The 26,324-nt window shown below is 51.2% G+C and overlaps 1 protein-coding gene, 1 non-coding gene and 1 pseudogene across 4 annotated transcripts in view; all 3 read left to right on the top strand.

Moving 5' to 3' along the window:
• Window positions 1-26,324, top strand: part of LGR6 (leucine rich repeat containing G protein-coupled receptor 6) — a 127,537-nt gene that overhangs the window by 13,896 nt on the left and 87,317 nt on the right. Inside the window, exons 1-3 of one of the 3 annotated variants that reach the window (XM_055368222.2) lie at window positions 8,550-8,708; window positions 19,898-19,969; window positions 22,411-22,482. In XM_055368222.2, the coding sequence (XP_055224197.1) occupies window positions 8,626-8,708; window positions 19,898-19,969; window positions 22,411-22,482 (227 nt within the window). In that variant the 5' untranslated portion in view covers window positions 8,550-8,625. Of the gene's footprint in view, window positions 1-8,549; window positions 8,709-19,897; window positions 19,970-22,410; window positions 22,483-26,324 lie in introns of those variants that run through there. The other 2 variants (XM_055368200.2, XM_019035873.4) reach the window with 2 other exon arrangements.
• Window positions 20,819-20,873, top strand: LOC115932287 (uncharacterized; annotated as a pseudogene).
• Window positions 26,134-26,234, top strand: LOC115932446 (small nucleolar RNA U13). The gene has a single exon (XR_004068730.2). It is a non-coding gene; the product is annotated as a small nucleolar RNA U13 (small nucleolar RNA).

Raw genomic sequence — 26,324 nt, 5'->3', positions numbered from 1 at the left:
ACATACGCACACCTCCTTCAAACATACACACACACCTCCTTCAAACATACACATACACACCCTCCTTCAAACATACACACACACCTCCTTCACACATAAACATACACCTCCTTCAAACACACACACACGCACACCTCCTTCATACACACACACCTCCTTCAAACATACACACACACCCCTAACACACACACCTTCTTCAAACACACACACACCTCCTTCAAATACACACACCTCCAAACACATATGCACACCTCCTTCAAACATACACACACACCTCCTTCAAACATACACACACACCCCTAACACACACACCTCCTTCAAACACACACCCCTCCTTCAAACACACACACACCTAACACACACACACACCTCCTTCAAACACACACACACACCTGCTTCAAACATACACACACATCCTTCAAGAACACACACACACACACACACACAGACACACAACACACACACACACACACACCCCTAGTATGGGTCTCCGCCTGCAGGGGGCGCTCAGGACAGGACTGTAAACAGTTCCAGTGTATGCATTTCATTTTTTCTCCCTTCCTCTCAGCTCCAGATCTGGGGCAACCCAGGGTTGGGAGTGTTTGAGGATGGAGGACACTGGATCAAGTGTCCAGGAATTGTGAGAGTTGAGGCAGTTAGGGGCTGTAAACTAATCCGCTGCCTTTGTGGTGGACAGAGCAGATTAGGAGACTGGGAGGAGACGAGAAAGGAAGGGAACCATTGTCTAGGACAAAAGCAAGAGAGAATGAGCATTGCGACAGGACCTGGGCTCCCACCCTCACTTACCTGGGGCCGATGAGAGCTCAGGACCCAAAGGAGTCAGAGCCGGGAACCAGATCACCTCTCAGGCCACCCTGGACCCGGCCCCCCAGCACAGTTACCTGCTTCAGCATGTGTGACTGGGTGGCCAGGATCCCTTCACAGACATGCCACCCACGCAGTCACACAGGGCCCTGTGCTTGGGCCATTGCTCTGCTGTTGCCATTGGTTGTGTGTGTGTGTTATTTTATTTCATTTTTTCGAGACAGGATCTTGCAGTGTCACCCCGGCTGGAGTGCAATGGTACGATCTCCGCTCACTGCAGCCTCAACTCCCTGGGCTCAAGTGATCCTCCCACCTCAGCCTCCTGAGTAGCCGATACTACAGGTGCACACCACCACAACCAGCTAATTTTTAAGTTTTTTTAAAATTAAAAAACTTAAAACTTATAGCGGGGTCTCACTATATTGCCCAGGCTGGTCTTGAACTTGCTGGGATTACAGGCGAGACAGCTGTGTAAATTTTTAATAATTTTATTACAAGGGGCCCCACATTTTTATTTTGCACTGGGTGCTGCAAATTATTTTATTTATTTATTTATTTATTTATTTATTTATTTATTGAGACAGAGTCTCGCTCTGTCACCCGGGCTGGAGTGCAATGGCGCTATCTTGGCTCACTGCAACCTCCGCCTCTCGGGTTCAAGCGATTCTTCTGCCTCAGCCTCTCAAGTAGCTGGGATTATAGGCTCCTGCCACCATGCCGAGTTAATTTTTGTGTTTTTAGTAGAGACGGGTTTTTGCCATGTAGCCAGGCTGGTCTCGAACTCCTGACCTCAGGTGATCCACCCACCTTGACCTCCCAAAGTGCTGGGATTACAGGTGTGAGCCACTGTGCCCGGCCGGTCCTGCAAATTATGTAGCCCTTTCTCCCCTTAACCTAGGGGCTAGGGCAGGAGGGGATGAGAGGAAGGGGTCTCCCTCTCAGGGATGCCACAGGGGAGATGAGGCAGCCTTTGTCCAGATGGGCAGGAGATGGCCCCAGGACTAGAGGGGAGACTGAGCATCCTTGGGTTGGAGGTGCTTCTTGGCCTGAGCGTGGCATCTGCAGAGGCCAGGGACTATGGGATGCATTGTGCTAGAGTGGGCACAGGGGGCACACCAGAGTCTCAGTGTTTCTGGGAATGAGGCAGTTGTCAGGCTCTGGCGGGCAGGGATTCTGCTTGAAAGGGAGGGCAGAGGGCCCATCCCACAGATGTCAGATCCTGTGTGTGTTGGCCTCCTTCCCAGTTTCTTATAAATCTAGCAGAGTGGGTAAGTGCACAAACCCCAGAGCCACTCCACCTAAGTTCAGATTCTGGCTCTGCCTTTTACCAATCCTTGGGGAAAGATTTACCCTCTTTGTGCCTTAGTTTCCTCACCTGTAATAGAGGGATGACAACGATGCCCTTGTTAAATGAGTTAATATATGCAAAGTGCCTAGAACGGTGTCTGGCACAAAGTAACCATTCAATGGATGTTAGCTATTATTTTTCATTTATTCAACCTATGAATATGTATTAAGTATACACTTAGTAGTAGGCACAGCTGTGCTAGGTGCTGACACTAACTTTCACTGCAAAAAACAGAGTCCCTGGTCCAGCTGTGGAGACAAATTCTTAGTAACGCCCCAAGTGAGCGCCTGGACTTGGGAAATCCTACCACTGACCTGCAGAGCCCTGCTGGCTCAGCCTCTCCCTCCAATCTCCCACCCTCCTGCTGCAGTTTTTCTCTGTCCTGTGGAGTGAGGAGCTGCATGAGTCCTCTGAAGGAAGGAGGTGCTTCCGAAGTTTCCCTCCTCCAATTTCGTCGCAACCCTCCTGACTCCAGCAACTGGAACTTTAGGTTTGTTCTCTGGTGGAAGTGGGATCAGGAGACCCTGCGCTAGGACGCTGTCTTTGCTGCCAACATGCTGAGTGCCTTTGGACAAGTCCTCTGATGCCTTTGGGTCTGTTTCCTGTGGGGTGAGAGTTCCTGACCCCAGGATATTATAGAGACAAATGATGGTGTATAAAGAAAGATACAGAGAGGGGAGAGAGAGAGGAGAAGGACGAGAGAGAGAGAAAGAGAGAGAGAGAGAAGGGGCATGAGTGAGCCAATGAAGAGGAGACTGTGATGTGAGGGAGGTGCCAGGGTCCCCCGAGCTTTGCAGTGTTCACTCCGTGAGGCTTGAGATCCCAGGGGCCAGGACAGGACATGGCCATCATCAGCACCTCGAGGGCTGTGTGCCTACCCAGAACAAGGCCCCCCATTAACTATGTGCAGCCAGTGGAAAGAGGAATGCCTACCCCCCCGCCAGCCGACGCCACGCCAGCCCTCGCCTCGTTGCCCACTCCCCTACTCTGAATGCAGAAGCCCAGGGTGCCACCTCCCCCTCTGCCTGCCCTGCCTCCACCTGCCAGAAAGCATTAGCTTCACTGTCTAGATTGGCATGGGGGCGCAAAGGCACCATGTTGTGGGGCCCAGGGCACCTGCTGGGGGTGGGGCTTGGGGTCAGGAAATACCTGGGCTAACCCCTGGAACCCTAGCGTGCCCAGTGCCAATGAGCAAATGGCCCTAGAGCCATAGGGGTAAAGAGTGTAGTAAGAGGGGAAGGCTTGGAAGCTCAGAAACTTGGCCTGGGGAGCCCTTCTGACACCTTAGTGCAGCCCCTTACCCCTAACCTGGGCTGGGACCTCCAGATGGGCAGATCAAGTCATTACACCCCACCATTTGCTTAGTGTTTGACCCCCTGGGAATGTGATCACTGGGAAGTTCTTCCTAGAGTCCCTCCTCCTTCCTATTATAGTGTCCCCAAGTTTCCCTCCTATTTTGGCCAGAGGGGAGAGAGCCCAAAGCTAACCCCTTCTTTGTTAGCCCCATAGGCAATGGTGGGGTGACCTGGGTTTCATTTCACTTTCTCCATGAGGAAGGGATCCTGGCCTATAAAGGCAACCTTGGAGATGCCACACCTGCCATCCCCAGGGATCCTGGAGGGGCTGCCTGCTGCTGAGGAGGTCAGAGGCCTCTCCCTGCTCCTCCTCAGAAATCCACACATCCACTCAGCCTGCCCGCCCCACAGTGTTCTGGGCTGCAGCTAGTCCAGGCAACATCTTTGTGAGAAATAGAAAAGGGTGCCCCTTGCCCCAGTGGCCCTACCACGTGGGGAGCGGGCAGAGTTGATGAGTGGGGCAGGAGCAGATTTTGTCCTCTGGTTGGCCCCTTGGCCAGACACCTTTGTCTAGACCAGGCCACAGTGGCATATTTCTATGAGTCAGCCTGGTCAATACTTAGTTAAAAAAAGTGATTTAAAACATATTTATAAAAGATTGCTTAAAGGAGGTTTATTCTATGGATTCCCTTGGATATCCTAAAGGCTTTCACTCAAAGTATGGTTCACAGCCCAGCAGCATAGCATCGGCATCATCTGGGAGCATGTGAGGAATGCGGAAGCTCAGGCCTCAACCCTGACCTACTGAGCCAGAATCTTCATTTTAGGGTTTGCCAAGCACTGCCTCAAGCTTATTCATGGAATAAGTCAGATCATCAGTGGAGCTGCTGGACAGCCACTCTCTACTCCATCTCCTACAGAACTGCTTTTACCTAGTTTGTACTTAGGTGATGCACCATTGGTTTATATCCAGGTCTATAAGAAACAGCCCTATGGACATCACGGTTGATTTACTGCAAGGATGTGGTGAAGAAATGGGTTCAGACCAGAAGCCTGCAGCTCTGGTGGGGTATTTGGAAGAGGCAAGGAAGCATCAGTTTCATTTAGAATGTAAGGGGCTGACTGAGATGTCTCTTCCTCTGGGAAACCTTCCCTAATCCCTCAACTCTGGGGGAGGCCTCCCCTCTGTGTGCCTGCCCTGCCCCAAGGCTCATTCCCTTGGGTTCTGATTCCTGGTTACTTGTCTGTTTCTCAGACCAGGCTGGGACCCCCAAGAAAGCAGGGGCCTGGCCACCATTGCTCTCCTGGTATCTCAGTGCTGGCCCAAGCCCTCTGCACATGGTTGCTCAAAAATATTGGTGGAATGAGTAAAGAGATGAATGAGTGAATGAATGAATGAACAAATGACTGGCCAGAGGCTGGGAGGTACAGAGCAGAAAAACAAAAACAAAAACCCTAGGCTGGAGCAGATGGACTTATTTGAGAGAGAGGGAGGGAGGGCAGCCCTCTTCAGACCTGGTAGTAGCACTAACCTGGCTCCACCGCAGGCAGGAGCCCGAGGTGTGGCTTCCAACCCAGACGGCTGCGGTGAGGATGGAGCCGCACTGGGGAGCCTCTTAAGCTGCCAGCCAGCCAGCTCGTGGCCAGGCTTGGGTTTCATTAGAGTGAGACATCTGTTCTATAAACCCTTCCACTTAGAAGCTTTTGCCTTTCCTATTCATTCTCTTGATTTTTTTTTAAAGAAAACTTCTTTTGAAAATTTCCATCCAATTCCAAACAAGCTAGGACGAACAAAGGTATGTGTCTGCCCCTAGGCTTGGATAGAGGACTCTAGCAACTTGAGGCTGTGGGTTCTTGAATCTCCACAGTGTGCCCGACACTTGCCTAGGCTCTGAAGATCCCAGATAAGTAAGACTTGAATTTTGCATTGACAGAGATTACAATTGGGTCAGAAAATTACCATCGTGTGCATTAAGCATGAGGCAGGAGACAAGCAAAGGCTGGTTGTGGGGGCACTTAGAAGGTGGGTAGGATGGGGCAGCAGTGGGAAGGAATGTGTCTCATTGTGGAATCCTGTGAAGATCCAGGGAGCTGGGGCCAATGGCCAGTTAACCCTGAGAGAGAAGTCTGGCAACACCAAAGCCCATGGCCATGCCAGCAAATCTCAAGTGTTTATTGAGCATCTACTATGTGCCAGAGCCTGGGGAAAGTGCTGGGGATACGCAGATGAGTATGATGAAACAATATACAGAAATAAACATCCAATTTCATTTAATGACATAAAAACTGAGAATTATTCACGGGATGCCATGGGAACCTAGAGGGGAGCCCTCAGAAAGCCTGAGGTTCACAAAGACTTTCAGAGTTTGTTTTTTTGAGACAGAGTCTCACTCTGTTACCAAGGCTGGAGTGCAGTGGTGTGATCTTGGTTCACTGCAACCTCTGCCTCCCAGCCTCCCAGGTTCAAGCAATTCTCCTGACTCAGCCTCCCAAGTAGCTGGGATTACAGGCATGTGCCACCACACCTGGCTAATTTTTATATTTTTGTAGAGATGGGGTTTCACCATGTTGGCCAGGCTGGTCTCAAACTCCTGGCCTCCAGTGATCCGCCTGCCTTGGCCTCCCAAAGTGCTGGGATTACAGGCGTGAGCCACTGCGCCTGGCCCAGAGTTTGCTTTTTTAAACTAAATATAATATACATAATAGAAAAGCATACATATCATAAGTGTATAGCTTGGTAGATTTCCATAGGCAAATACACTTGTGTAACCAGCACCTGGACCAAGAAAGAGAACATCATCAGCTTTCCAGAAGCCCTCCACCCCCATGCCCTCTGCTGGTCACTACCCACCCCCACAAAGATAGCAACGATCGTGATTTCTAACAACATAGGTAGGCTGTGCCTGTGTTTTGAACCTTATCATAAATGGGGCATTATTTTGCATCTGGCTTCTTTTCCTCACCATGTTTGAGGATTCACCCATGTTGTTGCTGGTGGTCATAGTTCGTTCATCCTCATTGTGGCATGGTACTTACTATGGGTGAATACAACCCAGTTTACCCATTCCACTGTCGATGGGCAACCAGACATGTTCTAGTTGGGAGTATCATGGCTACCACCGCTATGAGCAGTTTCGTACGGTTGTCTAGTGAGCATATGGATGTGTTTCTGTTGGTTAAGTCCCCAGGAATGGAATTGCTGGATCAGAGTAGATCCGAGGGAGTCTCAAGGGGGTGAGAATGACTTTCCTAGGTGGAGAAGTGTGGGATGGGTCACTGGCTTGGGCCAGTGATGGAGGGCGAGCAGAGGGAAGGACAGGAGGAAGCCACAGTGGGAAGAGGGGCTTGAGGACCAGCAGCACACCGAGGCTCTGCTGATTGTTCCCCGCTTACCTGGGTTAGTTTCCAGTGGCTGCCGTGACAAAGTACCGCAAACTGGGTGGCCTAAAACAACAGAAGTTTATTCTTTCACAGTTCTGGAGGCCAGAAACCCAATATCAAGATGTCAGCAGGGCCACATTCCTGTCAATGGCTCTAGGGGAGAACCCACTGCGTGCCTCTTCCAGCTTCTCGTGGTTACCACATCACTCCAGTCTCTGCCTCTGTCTTCACCTCACCTTCTCTGTGTGTGAGCTCTGCGTGTCTACACAAGGGCAATTGATGTTGGATTTAGAGCCCACTCAGACAATCCAGGAGGATCTCCTCATCTCAAGATCTCTTACTTAGCTACATCTGCAAAGGCCATTTTTTCAAGTAAGATCATATTCACAGGTTCCAGAGATTATGAGGTAGACACACCTTTAGGGAGGCCACCATTCATCCACCACACTTTCCCTCACTCCCATGCTAACACCCCCAGCTCATTTCCCCCCTTTGCACAGCTCTGAGGCAGGCCACTTTCTGATGGCAAATCATGTGTCTCTTGGCCAGCTCAGGCCAAGCTGCCTCCAGGAAGCCCTCCCTGACCCACAGGTACTTGAGATTCCTCCAGCACTAATGTATAAGGCTCTGTCCAGCAGTATCTGTGGGTCTGAATCTCTCCTCAGACCGAAGTTTCCTGAGGGCAGGGAACACACACTGTTCACAGGGGCACACACACTTTCTCCAGTGCTCATCCAGGGCTCTGCATAAACTGGCTCTGGCAATAAGGAACTTGGGCTGATGGCACCTTTCCAGCAGTGTCTGGTCCAGCCCAGGGCATCATGCCCAGTAACAGCCCCGATGTCCAACACTTCCCCATGTCCTCTTCTCCCCCTAGACACTGCCACCTTAGGGGTCCTGGCTGTTACTTCGTCCCAGGGCCTGACTGGTAGTCTTAGTTACACACACAACACAGGGGAGGGAGGAAGGAGCTTGGGGCAAAGGGAGGGAGTCCAGCCCTTTGCCTTTCCTTGGAGAAGGCAAGGGAGACAGGAATGCCTTTGGCTGGGAGACCCTGGCCAGAGATCAGAAGATCAAAGGATGAGAAGATCAGGGGCGAGGCAGGTGGCACTCACTTGGAGGCACCGGAGAGAAACGGCAGCTGCTGCCTCCTAAGGGCAGGGCTGACCCAGAACGCCCTCCTCTACCCACAGCCTCCCCAGCCTATCTTTCCTAACTTTATAGCCCTGCTTCTCCACCAGGAGGGGCTCTGTTGGTTACATGCAGGTGAGGAGAAGGATGTCCACTGACATTCATGCTACACCCATGGGTTCTCCCATTTAAACCTCACAACATTATCTTATGGGGAATATTAGATACTATTTTATAGATGCAGAAACTGAGGCACAGAGAGGAAAGGAACTAGTCCAATATCAAACAACTGCTAAGTGTTAGGGCCAAGATACAAACTCTGGCAGTCTGACCCCAGAGCCACTGAGGATTACATTATAAGGGCAGGCAGAGAACTCTATTCAGTCCAACTGCAGCATGAGGGAGTGAGGCTAGGTATCAGGAAGGACTTCTTGTTGGGCAGGTATTTTAGATCCAGATCTTGGATCTAGTCTTTCTATAGCTCTGATGAACCAAATAGTTCGGGAGTTAGGGAAGAGGGCAGATGGGTGGGGCGCTATCCAGAGGGAAGGGCATACGAGAGAAGCGGCAGAACGAGAGAGGATCAGCGCGGAGGGTGGCGGGCACTGGACCGCAGAACTGGCACTCGAGGTCCCAGGGGCCGGAATGCGCGCGGAGGGAGAGGGCCGCTTAGCGCGGGCGGGACAGAACCTCTGCCCGGCTGGGAGTGCAGGGCGCGGTGCGCCCAGGTGGGCTTGGGGGAAGGGTGCCGAGCTCCGGAAAGTTCCACAGGTCCTCCGCAGCCCTGGGGAGCAGGACCCAGAAACCGACGCGACGGGTGGGGCGCTACCCGGGCCGGCCCTAATCCCCCTCCATTGTTCCGGGAGCCGAGGCCGCCTCCCCACTTCCGGACTCTTTCAGCCATGGAGCGGGCGGCGCGGGCAGGGGCGGGCAGGGGCACGGCCAGGCGGGCTGGGGTGGGCAGGGGCGCGCGCGCGAGGCTGGTCCCCGCCCCCGGGGCCGCCGCTTAGCTCCCGGGTACTTGCGTGCAGCTAGGGGCTCCATTGAACCACCTGGCGTGGGTTCGCGCTGCCAATTCTTAACTTTGTGACACAGTGGGAAGTAACTTGATATTTCCGAATCTCCGTTTCTTCATTTAAAATGGGAATAAATAATGCTTCGTTCCCTGACCTATTAAAAAGGATCAAATTAAATGAAACCGAGGATGTTCAAGAGCTCTATAAACTGCAAAGACGTGGAGTGGAGGTCTGGAGAGGCGGAAAGGTGGCGAAACCTCTTAATTTTGCTGAACCTCATCTGTAAAATGGGTCAGTGAAATCTTTAGCACAGTGTGTGATCCAGCAAACGTAGCTCTTTTTATTATATGCTCTGAACTTTATCTTCTGCTCTTTTCCCCTAGATTCAAATTGAGTCTGGGATCCTGTCCGATTTAGAAAACCCTCTGGCTAGGGTGGGGGTAAATGGTGTTTGGGTGCACCTGGGTGTGTGTGTGTGTGTGTGTGTGTGTTGGTGAGTTGAGTTGCTGGGTTGGGAAGGAGGGTGCTCTGATGTAAAAGAAAAGCTCCCATCTGGGATGGGGTTAGTGAGGGTGGTGAGGGTGGTGGGGGTGGTGGGGGTGGTGAGGGTGGGACTCTGAATAGAGAGGGCTTTCTCCAGTTTTCCACCCCCAGACACACCCTGCCTGTTTATCCATGAAATAAAGGCAGCAGGACAAGGAGCTTCAGCTAAACAAACAAGGCTCAGAGATGTGGTCTGACTTCACCTCCCCAATCCTTGTGCACCCTAGTTCTTCCCACCTGCATCAGCTCCACCCAGTTCCTCTTCTGGGGGCCCTGGCTGGGAGCTCAGGGATTTCCATGCGAGGAGGGAAGTGCAGTTTTTACCCATGGAGAGGTCTGATCTAATGGGATATCTCAGTCCTTCTTTCTAAGGGGCTTCCAGTCTGATAGGGTAAACAGAATTCACGCCCACATACCTCCACACACAGAAACAGTGCCCTCCTAGACGGAGCTGGAGATCAGAATGAGGGCTAGAAGAGACACTGGTGAGTCAGGGGAGACCAGGCTTAGCAGGATTGAGTGGGCAAGTCCTCTAATGCACAGCCACTGCCATTTTCATGTGCTGGATTCATTCCATTTCCCTCCTGCCTCAGAATCTGTCTTCCGTCCCTCTTCAATCCCTTGTCCAGGACCCGCAGGTGGGGTGCCCACCCCTCGGAAGCTGTAGAAAATGAGCCTTGAAGCTGTGTGTGTATGTGACAAGGACAGACAACTGGGAGCTGTGGAGGAGCTCCCAGCCTGTCTGGGGAGACCAGCCGCATGAATGAGCAATCTGAGATTAGGAGATGATAGTTTTAATCGAGCACAGGATCGTGTGGCCTCACTTTGTGACTGAACCTGCAGAGATCAGAGTCAAAAGGCCAAAGGGATTAGTCTGAGGAAGCCCTGTGACACTTAAGTCCCAGTCCCAGCACTTGTCACTCAGGCTTGTAATTGTCCACTCTGTTGTCATTGTCCCCACTTACTTGGCTCTTTGAGGACAGGGAGCATCTGTGATTGGACTTTGCCGCTTCATCACCTAGCATAGTGACTGATGTATACTAGGTGCTCAATAAATGTTGAATAGACAAATGGCTGCATGACTAAATGAATGGTTGAAGGTTGGAGGCTTCTTGCAGGAGGAGGTACTTGAATTGGGCTTCAGTAAATGTTTGAGTTGGGTGGTGATGCTCAAAGGTAACATTTGTTGGTTACTTACCATGTGCTAGGCACTGCCTAAGCACTTTACCAGGGAGGAAATTAAGACAAAGACAGGTGAAGTAATTGTCCAAAATCGCAGAAGCCAGTAAGTGGCAGAGCTGGAAATCAAACACAAGTCAGTCTGACAACAGAGGCTGTACCATTGCTGCCCAATAGAGTGCCCTGCGATGATGGATGTGTTCTAGAACTGTGCTGTCCAATACAGGAGCCACTAGCTTTATGTGGTTATTGAGGCTTGAAATGTGGCTAGTGCAGCTAAGGAACTACATTTTAAATTTAATTTTAATGAATTTAAATATAGTCACAAGTGGCTAGTGGCCACTGCGCTGGACAGTGTAGGCCTTGCGTTGTCTCTCAGAGAGGTAGTAGAGAGCAGAGGGGGCCCAGAAGCAGTCCCCCATATTTTCATTCCTCTCCAGAGACTCTGCTCTGTCATACTCCTGGGCTGTTCTCAGGTCACACTGTGGCCCCGGCTGGGCCTGGGAGGCCTGGGTCCCTTTAACTTCTCTGCCTGTGGGTGGCATGGCTTGGCAAGGAGGAAGGAGCCATTGAAGGAGAAGCACACACACACATTATGCAATCCCGGTGCCACGCTTTGCTCTTGAGAAGCTTCTCCTGGCTCTGGGCACAGGCAGGGGAACACCTCCCCAGGCTCTCTGAGAGCCACAACTAATTGCATGGGGGCAGGAGTGACCTTTTGCACCTGACCTGCTGTAACACTTCTGACTGGGATTCAGGAACTTGTGTGGGCCACTCCAGCTTCGCAGCTGTGCCGGGGAGAGCCAGAGATGTCCCCTCAGCCTGCGATGGGCCTAAGTCCCTCCCAAGAGGATTCCCCTGCAGTGCTGAGGGTGGGGACCGGCCCCAGAACTGTCTCCATCTCCTCGCTCTGCCCAGGGGCCCACACCCTTGGCATGCTGTTGCTGTCAGATTAACCCCTTTCAGTAAGAAGAGGTCAGAGCAATACGATTTAACCTGAAGTTGGTTCCTGTGGGGCTGCCAAACCATGATTTCCCACATCTAGCATTTTTTGAGAGAGAGGAACCTCTCCTGGGTCTTGTCCCTCCCTGACCTTTCTCTGCCATCAGGGTTTTAGGAGCTCCACACCACATCGATGAAACACCACGATGCAGTGGACAGTCTCTGACTTCTGACTTCCATGGTCTTTTAACTCAGGGCAAACAAAACAAAACAAAACAAAAAACAAAAAGCCCCACCTTTTTGTTTCTCTCCCCTGACTTTTAGGAATGTCTTCCCCTGCCTTTATCCCTCCCAGCCCCACCTGAATGAATTGGGTCACCTTTGGGCGACACTGTGGGTGCCCAGCATCTCCCTGGCTCAGTCTGACCTGCACAAGGTTTGCCTTTGCTTAGCAACTGCCAGGGACTCTCTCTCCCCTCACAAATAACCCCCCACTCCAGGCACCCCTCCAGCTTCTCTTTTACTATCTTCCCCCACATCCTGTCCTCTCCATCACAAACCCTCCTGCCACTCCAGGCAGTCTGGGAGACATTCCTTTTACCAACAAGGGAGCCAAGAAAGGGCAAAATAAAGCAATAGCCCTTTTATTTAAAAATACAGCATTGTTCTCACGCAGGACTCTGTGCAAAGCCAGAGAGAACAGGTTGTGCTCTTATGTATGTGTGAAGATAGACACACTTTTTCCTGATGGAAGTACACTCCCTTGTTTGGATATTTGTGAAAACTGCAAAAAATCTGAGACAACTTTGTGTCATCTTGTGTGTTTGGAATCTCAAAGATGATAGCTAGTATTCAAGTCATCTCTGATAAGAAGGTGTCATCTAAAGTGGGGAGGCTGTGCTAGAAACTAAGATCAATCTGGTGGGTGGAAAGAGCATCCCCCAGGATTTTAGGAGACCTACTTGTAACACCCACTCTGCCATGAACTTGCCGTGTGTCCTTAGGTAACTCTGTTCCTCTGAGTCTGTTCCTGCACTAGCAAATTGAAGGAGTGTAGGTAGAGGAAAGCGCCTGCTATTCAGGGGGTGTTTGGAAATGCATGGGGTGTTTTTCTTCATTTAAAATTTTCTTTTAAGAGAGAAAGTCTCAGTCTGTTGTCCAGCCTGGAGTGCAGTGGTACTACCCTAGCTCACTGCAGCTTCAAACTCCCAAGCTCAGGGGATTCTCCTGCCTCAGCCTTCCAAGTAGCTGGGATCCTAGGTGTGTGCCACCGGGTCCGGCTAGTTTTTAATTTTGTATAGGGATGAGGTCTCGCAATGTTGTCCAGGCTCATGGGGTGTTTTTGATGGTCACAATAATAGGGAGATGCTCCAAACACTTATGAGCAAGGCCAGGGAAGCAAAAAGCTCTGCAGCGAGTGGGACAGTCCCGCCCAGTAAAGAACTGCTCATCCACAATGCCGACGGAGCCCCCACAAGTAACATGAGGTGCTCTCTGGTGCTTTCCTCTCTGAACTCAGTTCTGTGAGTTGCTCACATCTCATCCATGCCCCACCTCATTCTGCCCAGGAAGCCTTCTCTGCTGACCCTCTCTCCTGGGTGTCTGTTGTACTCTCCAGTCTGGGCACATGGTCTAGAACCTAATTGGGAGGGTGGCTGCAGAGCAGTTTGTAAACTACAAAGCGGAGTACATATATGGAGGTCTGCCGTCCCTTTGTGAGTAAAAAGTCCTTCCCCAGCAACACTGTCAACTCCTTGATGGCCCAGACCTTGTCCTGGGCTTTGTCTCCATCTCACGCAGCACTGAGCTCAGCGCACAGAAGCCCGTGGGAAAATAACTTCATGACCTTCAGGGCTGGCCGGGAACTTAGCATTCGTCTAATGGAACCAGGTCCTCTGATTCCAGATTCTGTGTTCTTTCCTCTCTACCCCATCACCTGCTTCTCTTGTTGACAGAAGAATTCAGCAAGTGTTCTCTGAGGACCAAATGGTCTCCGTGGCGGCCAGCCTGTCTCCTGGCTTTTTTCAGTGGGAGAGAACCCCACCTTTGGACTCTCAACAGTGGCCTGTCCTGCTCCTTGCCAAACCACGAGCTGTCTCCTGACATGGCAGGATATGTGCCCGGCTCAGTCTGGCCCTCATGGGGAGGGGTTGCTGCTGAAGGTTGTCTGGGCAGCCCGTTAAGCCCTAGTCAGAGACTGAGAGGAGAAGGCTCTGGAGAAAGCTGCTGGTCCACTGCAGGAGCCAAAGGATTATTTGGAGGAGGACCTCACTTTAACTTCTCTAGAGGATGCCTAATTAAGAGAACAGTGAGCGTTGTGAGCAACAGCCTTCGTTGATTGGGTGCCGGCTTGGAACTAAGCATGGGGTAGCTTCTTTATAGAGGTTAGGCCATTGTAGCAGCTGGGGGAGACATTGACACTAGGCAGTAGAAGAACCTCCCTAGAGTAAAGGCTCAGCCGCAGGAACATCACCTGTGTATGAGAGTAATGCACTCATTTGGATATTTATTGAGCACCCCATTTGCCAGGCACCCTGATAGGACTGGAGGATACACAGATGACTATGGTTAAGTCCTTGCCTTGAAGAAACACATAGTCATCTGTGTCATTCTATACTAATAATTATAATTCAGTTAGATGAGTAGAATATTAATAATAAGGCATAGTTATTGAGCACTGGGTTTTATTTATTTATTTATTTTATTTATTTTTTTTGAGACAGTTTCATTCTTGTTGCCCAGACTGGGGTACAGTGGCATGATCTTGACTCACTGCAACCTCTTCCTCCTCCCAGTTTCAAGCAATTCTCCTGTCTCAGCCTCCCAAGTAGCTGGAATTACAGGTGACCTTCACCACACCTGGCTATTTTTTTGTATTTTTAGTAAAGACGGGGTTTCGCCATTTTGGCCAGGCTGGTCTCGAACTCCTGATCTCAGGTGATCCACCCACCTTGGCCTCTCAACGTGCTGGGATTATAGGCATGAGCCACCACGCCTGGCCAGCACTGTGTTTTATATTTATTTACTCATATACTTCACACTACAGTTTTTTTTTTTTTTTTGAGACAGAATCTCATTCTGTCGCCCCGTCCGGAGTGCAGTGGTGTGATCTTGGCTCCCTGCAACCTCCGCCTCCTGAGTTCAAGTGATTCTCCCTGCCTCAGCCTCTCGAGCAGCTGGGATTACAGGCGCCTGTCACCAGGCCTGGCTAATTTTTGTATTTTTAGTAGAGACGCGATTTCACCATGTTGGCCAGACTGGTCTTGAACTCCTGACCTCAGGTGGTCCACCCGCCTCAGCCTCCCAAAGTGCTGGGATTACAGGTGTGAGTCACCACGCCCGGCCCACACTACAATTCTTGTGAGGTAGCTAGTGTCATTATTTCAATATCACAGGTGAGAAAATGGAGGCTTAGAGATGGGAAGTGACATGACCAGGGTCACACAGCTAGTGAGTGTTGTCCTGGGGGGATAACAACGGCAGGTGCTGTGCTACATGCATGGTAAGTGCTCGGTAAGCACTGTTGAGTGATCATAGGCAAAATACCGTGGGGACAGGGGGTGCTGGGAGCACCTCACAGAGGAGGGGACTGTGGGGCATAGCCAACCCCAGGGGCTCGGCTCCTGGCCACTGTAGCTGGCCTTTTCCTGAAAGCAGATCTTAAATGCTCCTATCAGACACACACACACACGCACATACACTCACACACATTCACACACACACACTATGTGAGGTGATGACTATCTTAATTAGTTTGATTGTGCTGATTATCTCACAATGTATACAGAGATTAGATCATCAAGTCATATGCCTTAAATCTATACATAAATAAAATAACTGGCCTTTTCCTGGCTGCAGAGATGGGCAACCTGAGTCCACAGTGGGACAGTGGAAAAGGGGTTTCTGCCCCTCCAGTCTCTTCTCCAGCGGGGTAGGTGGGCACAGTTCCCCCAGGTCCACCCCAGGGGACCCAGGGGCTTGTCTTTCACTGTTTCTTCTTCCCATAGGAAAAATTCAAACAGACCCAATCCCCTCGGGCCCTTGGATATGAGCCAGATTGCCTCGGCGGAGGGTCTTCTATGACCCCAGCCCCTTTCAGCTGCTCTCTGACCCCTCCATCCCCCAGCATCCTCCCTCTTATCAAACCTGTTCCCTGTCTCCATGGTGACACCACCTTACCCAGTTTCCTTGGGTGGTCTGGTTGCCTCACAGGGTGAAACTCTGAGAACATTTTCCTCATGTGCAGCCAGAAACTTCCACGTCCCATGCCCACAACTGCCCCTCTCTTCTCTCCTCTCCATTCCTCTCCTGCAAGCCTCTCCCTGAGACATTTCCCATCCCCATCCCATCATGGCTGTGTCCAGTGGAGAGGACTCATAGCCCCTCTGGGTATCCCAAGGGCTCCCAAGAAGAAGGCTTCAGGATGGAGTTACAACCCATCATCTCAATCCCCTTGCTGTACATGCATAGGTACAGATAAACACATGTGCCCTCACACATGACACACACATGCCCAGCACCCTCAAAACAAGTACATCCAAGAGCCCAGCTATCCCAACCCATGACCCCCACTTCTTGTACATATCTACAAGTTCATGCAGCCAAGTGGATGTAGCCACAACCAAACCCCAAGCACCCAAGGATCAAGGTGTCCTCTTATTTCCCCTGGGTCTAGGCAGGGCCTGAATGTTTGAGCTGTGCCCTCTGAGTTGCACAGAAAACCAGCTGCACAACCAACCTCCCAGGACAGTCATATGTCAGTAGGAACCACCAACATGACAGAGCAACCTCTGTGTTTGGAGTTTCTGTGTGTCAGTTCCTTCCCTGTCATTGTGCAGGCACAGCCTCCCCACAGCAGGGCCCAGTGCCTCTTGCCAGGGCCCTTAGCCATTCCCAGGGCTGGTGGCATTGGCTTGGTGGCTCTCGGCCTTGAAATCCCCACTTCACCTCCCTCTTCCAGCTCTGCACGCTCCTCTTCCTTCCCCTTCCCCTGGCACCAGCCTTACCCCTTTTCCTTTTGTGAGAGAGCCAGCCCTGAATGGGGCTCCCTCCACCCCTAAACAGTTGAAATTCACCCTCCTTGCCCCACCCCACCCCCTTTACTGAGCACTGCAGCTGGGCTTTGTGTTGTTTTGGGGCAGGATGTGGGGGTGGGTGGAGGGGTTCAGCCCCCCTCCTCCGCAGGGGAGAACAATGAGGCCGCTAGTCAGGGTGGTGGGACAGAGGGAGTGGGTGGGGTGGGGGCCATGGAGGGACATCAGAGCCTCTGCGGCCCGGCCCCTGGAGGGACAGCTGAGTGATGAGGCCTGAGTCACACGCCCTGAGTGCTCCTTGAACTCCCGCTGCGTTCCTGTCGAGACACATCCAGAAATGCACAGGGTAAATATTTAGAGGTAATCATTTTTTTTCAGCACCTCGAGCCTCCTGCCTTGCTGAGAATGAGCCAGGGGTGGGACACCAGGGGGAGGAGTCCGATCTGGCCCAACTTCTGCAGCTTGGGTTTCTGTGGGTGCCGCCCTACGTTCCCCTGACACTGTCCAGTGTGCTCCTGCACCTTCGCATTTCAGCCACAATCCAAGGCTAGTGGGGCCTGAAAACATCCTGAGGACCAAACCCTGGCTTAAAATCCATCAACAGGCTGGGCGCAGTGGCTCACTCCTGTAATCCCAGCACTTTGGGAGGCCAAGGCAGGAGGATCACTTGAGGTCAGGAGTTCGAGACCAGCCTGGCCAACATGATGAACCCCATTTCTACTAAAAATACAAAAATAGCCAGGCGTGGTGGCAGGTGCCCATAATCCCAGCTACTCAGGAGGCTGAGGCAGGAGAATCACTTGAGCCCTGGAGGCGAAGATTGCAGTGAGCCGAGATCACACCACTGTACTCCAGCCTGGGTGACAACAGTGAAACTCTGGAGAAAAAAAATCCATCAACAAACTCTCTGGGTTCTGCCTCTCTCCCACCTGAAACTGTGGCCACAGCACACCACCTACAGCTTCTGTGGATCCCGTTTCTAGACCGGCAAGCCCAGAGGTGTTCTGCAGGGGAGCAGGGAGGGAATGGTAGACGAGAAGCAGCGCTGGGTGCAGCATGCCAGTTCCTTGGTTCTACCCTGCACGGAATGTCTTCCTTCCTTGGAGGACATGGAGTCCAGAGCCCAGGCTTTATCAAAGATAAAACATTTGAGACTAAACAGTCTTTTTATAGATTGGAACAGGACTCCCAAGCTCACGCTCTCCAGGCTGTTCCCAGCCTGCCTTTCTGGGCACACAGAAAGCACACGCATTTCTTGGGGGGAAATGCAGACACTGAGGTTTGAGGGCGACAGGGCATGTCTAGGGAAAGGAGAAAGCCTCAAGAAGGCTTGGGGGCAGTGCCCAGCTTGTGGTGGTCTGGTCTGAGCCCACCTCTGTACCCCCTCAGGGAAGGGGCAGGCAGAGACGAGAATCAGGCATTAGGAGTTTGAAGCAGGATGGAATGCAAATGTGTCAGGCACACACACACAGTCTCACACACTGTTGCTCACCCAGGCACAAACTGTGAAGAAGATGCCAACACAGGGTGGGACCCACAGAGGAAGGTACCAACTCCTCTCTACTACTTTCCTCCTTCCATCTTTCCCTCAGTGTCCTGTGGGCAAGTGTCCCAGCCCCACAGGCCTGTGGAAAAGGCACCAGCCCCTCTCCCACCGGCCTGTGGGGCTGGGACACTTGCCCACAGGACCCGGAGGGAAAGGCAAGAGGAGAAAAGCAAATATGTACCTTGTCCATACTATTTATTAGGCAGTCTGTAAGCATTAGCTCACTTAATTTTTATAAGCACCCTACCAGCTTGGTGCTGCCCTATTTTTATAGATGAGGTCAACTAGGGGCCCAGAGGTCAAGGGCCCAACGTCTGATAGGTAACTGCAGAGGAGAGATGTGACCTCAGGGCCTTTTGACTTCGAAGCTCAGTGCTCCTTTCTCTTTGTTTTCTTGAGTGTAAAATGGAGATAATGATGGAAGCTAATTTGGGGTTATTGTGAGAATGGAGGGAGGTTGTTTGGGTAAAGATTAGCCGGTGTCTGACACAGAGTGGGCCTGGAGTAAATGCCAGGGTAATTATTGTGGTTATTTTGTGTGCAGGGCCTCTAAGAGGACAGTGACACTGAAACCACCCACAGGGTCTGTCAGATAATATGAGCTTAAGATGATCGAGGCTGTGGATCCGCAGAAGGACTGGGATCCTTACCCCACTTGGGAATCTAGTGGTGTGCAACTTCTGTGATGCGCCAAGGTGTCATGTCTTCCAGGTGGACTAAGACAGTGGTCCCTAACCTATTTGGCACCAGGGACCAGTTTCATGGAAGATAATTTTTTTCCACGGATGGGGTGGGGTGTGGGGGGTGGTTTCGGGATGAAACTGTTCCACCTCAGATCATCAGGTATTAGTTAGAGTCTCATAACGAGCATGCAACCTAGACCCCTCGCATGCGCAGTTCACAGTAGGGTTCGCACTCCTATGAGAATCTTATGCTGCCTCGGCTGATCTGACAGGAGGTGGAGCTCAGGCGGGAATGCTCACCAGCCTGCTCACCTCCCTCTCTATGTTCCTCCTGGTTTCGGTCTGCTGCCCCCGGGTTGGGGACCCCTGGACTAAGGGAAGCAAACAGGTAGAGCCTGGTAGACACCTCAAAGGGCAGTGAAATGCCACTAGCTCTGGGATTGAATCAGAGGATGGTCCCCCAAGGGGAGCCCAGGGACAGTCGTACCAGTTCATGAATACTGAATGAGCCTGCTCCATAGATTGGAATAGCAGTGATCTCTGGGCCTCAGTTTCCCCACTGGTAAAAAGAGTGGGTGAGATATTATTTGTATTTGGCGATCCCTCCCTTCCTGCTCTGAAATTCTATGAATTTTACTCTAGTTCCTCGCTTTATAGGGAGGCCAGTTTCCTTCATAATCCCAATCACAGCCAGTCCCAGGGGAGTCTCACAAAGGACGGGTGAAAGGCAGAGGGGAAAGTGGGAGACCATATAGAGAGAATCACCAAATGACCTGGGAGGCCTGACTCCCAGCTCAGTTCTTGCTCTTAGAGAGAAAGCAGCTGCTGTTGTCAGACTGGCTTTGGAGTCAGAATGGCCTGGTGGGGGGTACTGTGGGAGCCTCGGAGGTCCCTCGAGGGGGATTGGCACCTGGACAGTGCCAGATGGCCCAAGTGGGGAGTTCATAGCTCCTTTTTCCATCTTCTCTCCACCAGGGACCTCAGCATGAACAACCTCACAGAGCTTCAGCCTGGCCTCTTCCACCACCTGCGCTTCTTGGAGGAGCTGTGAGTAGATGCTTTGCAGGGTGGGAGGCAAGCATGAGCTCTGTTTAATATCTCTGGAACCAGAGCTCCCCAGGAGGTGGGGTGGAGAGAAGAGAAAGGGGCTTGGGAAGCTAAGACAGTTCTTGACAGCAGGGTGTTCTTCAGCTGACACCTGCCCCAGGTGTGAATTGACATGCTGGGCCACATGGCATGGGAAGTCTAGGATCTACCTTTCATTCCTCTTTGAAATCAGCTCCTCTTTGCAGCATTCCCTCCTAACTTCTCCCTGGGAGTCATCTTTGACCTGCTGTCATCCCCCGTGTCCAGCCACCAGCCCCTCCCCAAGTCCTGGTGGTTCTTCTCTGGGATGTCTCTCACCTCCACCCCGCTTCTCTAGTCCCACTGCTACTGCCCCAGATATCCCCTCACATCTAGGGGTTGAACCAGCCTCCTAACTGACAGATGCCCTCCTTCCATTCTAAATTACTCTGCACACCTTCAGGATGCATCTCACCAGCTCAAAAGCCTTCTGTAGTTCCCCATGGCCTAAAGGATCCATTTCTTAGACCCTCCCTTACAGTAAAGGCCCATTTCCTCCACAAAGTACTCCCTGGTGAATCCCTGCCCACAGTGGTCACTCTCAGGTTGGGATTCTTCAATCTGGCCTTATATGCTAGGGGTGCTCAAAAGTAAATCATCTCCTGGATTAGAGTGACTGGACTGCCTGCTCTGGGAAGCCAGGTCATTCTGTCCCGATCCTTGCTTTCATCCTAGCTCTGTATTTCCAACACCTCCCAGCCCTGTTTTTTCTAATTTTCACACCACATAGATCCTTGCGGCTCTAGAAATTTTGCTTAAACTTCTCAAACTGAGTGTTACAGCTCTTTTAGAATTTGTCTAGCTCTTTTAGAATTTAAATAAAAAATAATAAACAAAGAAACTTCGCAAACTGTGAGTTCCTGGCCCCGAAAGCATTCACAATTTCACCTCTACCCTGGCCCCACTACTCCCCTAACAGACCTTGCCACCGCGACCCTAGACAGTGCTCCCCAAGGATGCAGTCAACCTGCCCCTGTTGGAGTTTTGACCCCCAGGGCCATGGCTTGGTATCCAGACCAAGTACTTGTTGAACCCCCTCTGGTAGACAGGCAAGCTCAAGGTGCTCTGGGAGAAAACAAGATAAAAGCCTTCCTGCCACCCCCAGGGAATGTCCAGGTGAGGCTGAAGAGTAGTGTGGCCAGTAAGTCAGCAGGGGAGTGTGGCAGCTGTTGGCTCAGGCACCCAGGGCATTCTGTGTAAGGGAGTGGTCAGGGTTGGCCTGGCCAGTAGGCAGGAAAGCCTTCCTGGAGGAAGAAGATGAAACCAGTTTTCGAAGGAGACGGACAGGGTAAGAGGCAGTGGAGGGGCCTTTTGAAGGGGAGATGACCCAGCTTAGATGGGAATGCAAAGCAAGAGCAAAGGCCAAGGAGCCCAGGCAGGTGACATTGGACACGACCTGAGAACTTCAGGCTGACTTTCCGTCTCCCACAACCTGAGAGGTCTGGACCCATTTTAGAGGCTCCACCTAAAGGACCTTTCCACGGCAAATACCCACCTACAGAACCCAAGCTAGGAGACCTCAGATGTCACGATCCCTTTCCACATAGTATTTTTTTAAATAATAAATGTCAAATAAAGAGACTTTTATTAGAGATATATGTTTTAAAAATAGTGTCTGAGGTATGCCAGCACAATCTCCACATCTACAAGCCTCTTGGTAGGAACTGATGCACAAAATAATGTCCCTGGGGACTTTGGAGATCAGGCAGTGCCTTCTGAATCATCCAGCGTTAAATCCTGCTCAGTCAGGTTTCAGCATTGAGTGTATTTCATTGCATTTGCTCCTTTTAGAATTGGTGATTGCCCCGACAAACATGGAAACGCTTAATTAGACCAGAATGTTAGACGAATTACACCACCCCATTTCCTTAACCCTCTTGGATTAGTGAGGGTTAGCTGTGTAGTTTAGGGCCTGGAGAGACACAGACACACCCCCTGGTACTCCTCCCTCTACTGATGACACCATATGATGCAGTCCAGCAGTTGAGAGCAGGCGGTGGGTAATCCAGGTTAGCACAGGAGAGGATGTGGGGAAACTGTGGCCGTGAGCCTTGAAATTAGTCAGGTCTGGGTGAGAACACCAGGCTCTGCCATGGACTGGTTCTGTGACCCCTAGGGGACGTGGTTGACTTCTCCTAGCCTCAGTTTCCTCATCTGAAATTTGGGGAAAATAATAGGCACTTTACAGGATTATTGTGAGAACTGAGGCAATGCATGTGAAGTATTAAACACATCGTAGATTTCAATAAATGGTAGTTTTTACCACCGCCCTCCCTTCCCGTATCTCAAGACACTTTCTTATGGAGGTCACCACCTCCTTGGGTTACCTGCCAACATCGCTGACCCTTGTCTCTGATTTCCAGGCGTCTCTCTGGGAACCATCTCTCACACATCCCAGGACAAGCATTCTCTGGTCTCTACAGCCTGAAAATCCTGTAAGTATAGGTACACCTCATTTTACATAGAGCTGCAGCACTGAGGATGGTGAGCAAATCAAAGTTTTAGAACCCAAGTCTTGGTTTACCACTGACTTGCTTATTATTTCCTTATCTTCACTTTCAGTTTCAATTGTTATTTCCATTTCTTTGCTTCACCTTGTCTGTAACAAACTTTATGATATGTAAATAAACATTTAATTGTACCTGCTACATTCAGCCACACTAAAAGGAAGTGAAACATTTAAAAAAATTAAAGTGTATAATGACCATCGACATAGGTCTTTGTGGGACTGAGTTCAGTTACAGACCCACAGGTTTCTCCCCATGACCTCTAGCCCAAGAGACGGATAAGACTGTTTCTGGAGAGGGGAAATCCAGGTGGCTTTTCTTTGGCTTTTCTTCCCCTTGCAACCCAACCTTAGTCTCTGTGGCAGCAGTACTGAGTTTCCATTCTGGCTATAAACATATTCCTTCCTTCAGTCTTCATGTTGCTTCCTCCCTGCTCCTCCTTTACCTATTCCCTTTGAAGCAAAAGGAAAGTGAGAGTTGGAGAGGACCTTTTGTTATTCCACCTAGCTTCCACTTACCATCAAACTGATGGCCCATTTCAGAGAAAGGAAGGCTGAGACACAATCTCCTCAACTCATGACTCACCTTGTTCCAACTAAGACTGTCCTCCCAAAGCCTCCTCATATGCTTATGATGAGTGAGGGTAAGAGGAATTGGGAGGAAGCAGATGCATAGGGACTGAAGGTAGATAGGAGAGGTTCCCAGGGAGGGCGCGTTGCCACAGGGTCTGGTTTGGGAAGAAAAGGAGGATATTAGGGACTGATGCTGGAGCAACAGAATGAGCATTTGGGGCTTCCCTAAAGTGGTGAGTCATTCCCAACTCTGCTACTCCCTTACCCCTGACTTGACTTGCAGGTCTCCTTTGTACAGTTGAACAGGTTGTTCATTGCACCAGAGCATCTGGTTAAGGAAGTGAGAAGGGGCTGAATCCCAGTCCTGTGCCCTGGCTTGGGGCTGCATTCACCCAGAAAGCGATATCTTTTAAAAGTGTACTCAGAGTTGCTGATGGGCTAGTGGTGGTCCTGCCCCCCTTGGCCCATGAGTTCCAGGCTTCCAGCTGGTCAAGTTCAACACTCCACATCTAAGTGCTTTCTCCTTTCCCTGTGTTGTTCGCCTCTGGCCCCTCTGCCTGTGAATCTCTGACTCCCAGGGCTCTCTGGTCTCTATCTTTCCCTTACTCCCTGCTCTGTCCTTGGGTCTCTCCTGTTGTCACCTTGTCTCCCCCTTCTCCTTCTCCCTGCCCCACTATTCCCTGCCTCTCAGTTCTGCTTCTTCCTGTCTCCTCTCTGTGTCTCTCTCCCCATAAACATCTCTGCCCTGGGGAGCAGGGGAGGCATTCTGAAACAGACACACAGTGCAGGCGGCCTACTTGGTGGTGTGTCTGTGCCCAGTGGCAGGCTCAGACCTGCAGCCTGGATTAGAGAGCAGGGCTCTGTTTACTGGGCCTTCAGAAGATGTAAGACTCACGTCCCATTCCTAAGACTCCGGCTTAGAGATGAGCCTCCTCTTTCTTCTTTGCCTGCATTAGGCAATAAATCAAAGCTTCAGAGAAACCACAGGCCTCCCGCCCCCCTTTCTGCAAATGGCACCCTTGGCTCAGTGAGTAGGGCAGCAGGGGGAGGTTGTGGGCAGAAGTTGAGTGGGAGCTGAGGACAGCCAGGCTGTCTGCTCCCCACTTTGCCATTGAGCCTCATTTTGCCCCATCCTCAAAGATCACCTGGTCCCCCAAAGCTTTGTGTCAGTCCTTGGCCTACAGAACTTCTCTACCTTAGGGATGGGTTGGGTGGTCTTGGGGAATTATCCTCTTACATGCTTCAAAGCAGAAGATTCCACCTGCATCCTAGGCACGAATTACTTTCTGATGTCTGATGTCAATTTCCCTTGTATTTCCTTCCATTGCTTGCTTTTCAGAGCTGCAAGAAAAATAGAGCAGTAGCACCATGATAATGACAACCTATTTTTGTACCAGGAGACAGTCACCTTAGCTACTCCCCAGTCTTCTCTGGGCCTGGGACCCTTATCTGAGTGGCCTCTTCTTATTTCAGAGGCTGGGCTCTCCCTGTGGGACACTCTGCCTTGGTCCTTCTCTCCCGAGGCAAAGGATTAAATAAAGAGGATTCCCTCTCTGATCCTTTCTTAAATGACTATGGCAGAAGCCCTCTCTCATGTCTTTCCCACACCCCCACCCATCCCTGCCCGATCTGGAGATATTACTCTTAAGATCTTCTTCTTCTGAGAGTTCTCTAAGTCTTCAACCCACAGGCTCTGGCCAGGCTCAGATCAAGAGAGTCAGCTACTGCAGGGAACTTTCAGTCTCACATCGCTATCTCTGTCCTGTAGAGCTGGCAAGGCCCAGACGCTAGTCTTAACCATCACTAGTCTCACCATCCCGGCTCAGCACTGGAGCTGTGCTAAGGGAAGCCATGGCTCCCTCTGCCCTAGGCATGTGGGAAAATGCCCGAGCCTCTGAGGGCTCCTGCCCTGCCTGTTTTTACACAGGGGCAGCTTTGGCCAGAGCTCCTGCATCTTGATCCGTGGCCTAAGGGTGTGGGGATGCATGTGTGCGTGTGTGTGTCAGGCTTCTCCAGTCTTTATCTCAAAAGTTTCCTGTCTCATCTCCATCACAGGTTTCTTTCCCCAGAGCTGGCCTCCCAGAGAGCTGGGTGAGGCCTGAGGCTTGGTCATCTTCCCACATCTGCAGACCATCTCCTCCCTCCTTATGCCAGATTGGCCTGACATAAGATGGCCTGGCATCTAGAAAGACTCCTGCTGGGCCTCAGTTGCTTCTTACCAGGCCCAGATCTGGGAAACTGGGGTAACAGTCTGAGGACCTGCCTCCCGTCCTGCCCTCAAGAGACTGGGCAGGAGATTTTCCCAGGTGCCTTGCTCCTGGATTGAGTCCCAAATCCCTGTAAGTCTGTGACTGCGGATTCTTAGCCCATGCCGTCTTGATAAAGACTAAGGCTCTTAGAAGGCAGCTCCTGCTTCCTGAGCTGGGGCCCATCCCATATGAAACCCTGGCTCCAGGCCATAGAGGAGTGGCTGGGAGTTAGCATCTCCGGGACCCATCCCGGAGGAAATCTCCCTGAGCCAACCTCTAGTGTAGCCCTTTTCACCCTGTATGGAGCCATCTTCAGTTGACTTTAGCTGTGTTTACTCTGTGCCTGGCTAGGCGGTGACCATGCCTGGCTGAGCCTGGGCTCCATTAGTGTTGATGAACTGAATTGAACTGACCCACGAAGGGACATGCTGGTCATTTGGGAGTGCTGGGCTCTGTCTGAGCCTCACCAACCTGGCTCGGGGGAGAAGGCTGCCCTCTCTGAGTCACCCCTGTACATGAGGCAAGTCCTGCTGTCCTCATCCTTTCAAGTGATGGGATGACAGGAAGTGGATCTAGCTCTGTGGATCTCATGTGCAGTCAGAAGCCTTGAGGTCAGACTCAGAGCCTCACCAGACCCCAGAACAGATGTTAAGGAGGATCTCAGATTTCCTCTCTCTAAGCCTCCGTTTTCTCACCTTCTAAAGTGGAGGAGTCAGAATAAAATTTCCAACATTTTTAGCTATGGAAACTTAAAACAGATTCTTTGTAGTTCATACACGTGATGATCGGTGTTCACACTCATACGTGTGATGTGCCACCCTTGGACCTTGTTGCGACATCAGCACATTACCCCTCTACATGAAATTTTTTTTTAAAGGAAACTTAAAATCAAAAGCATTTTGTGGGCTGGGTGCGGTGGCTAATGCCTGTAATCCCAGCACTCTGGGAG

Source organism: Gorilla gorilla, chromosome 1 (assembly GCF_029281585.2).
Source record: "Gorilla gorilla gorilla isolate KB3781 chromosome 1, NHGRI_mGorGor1-v2.1_pri, whole genome shotgun sequence".
Taxonomy (NCBI): Eukaryota; Metazoa; Chordata; class Mammalia; order Primates; family Hominidae; genus Gorilla; species Gorilla gorilla.
The sequence above is the reverse complement of the archived record's forward strand: the minus strand, read 5'-3'. Positions and strand labels throughout refer to the sequence as shown.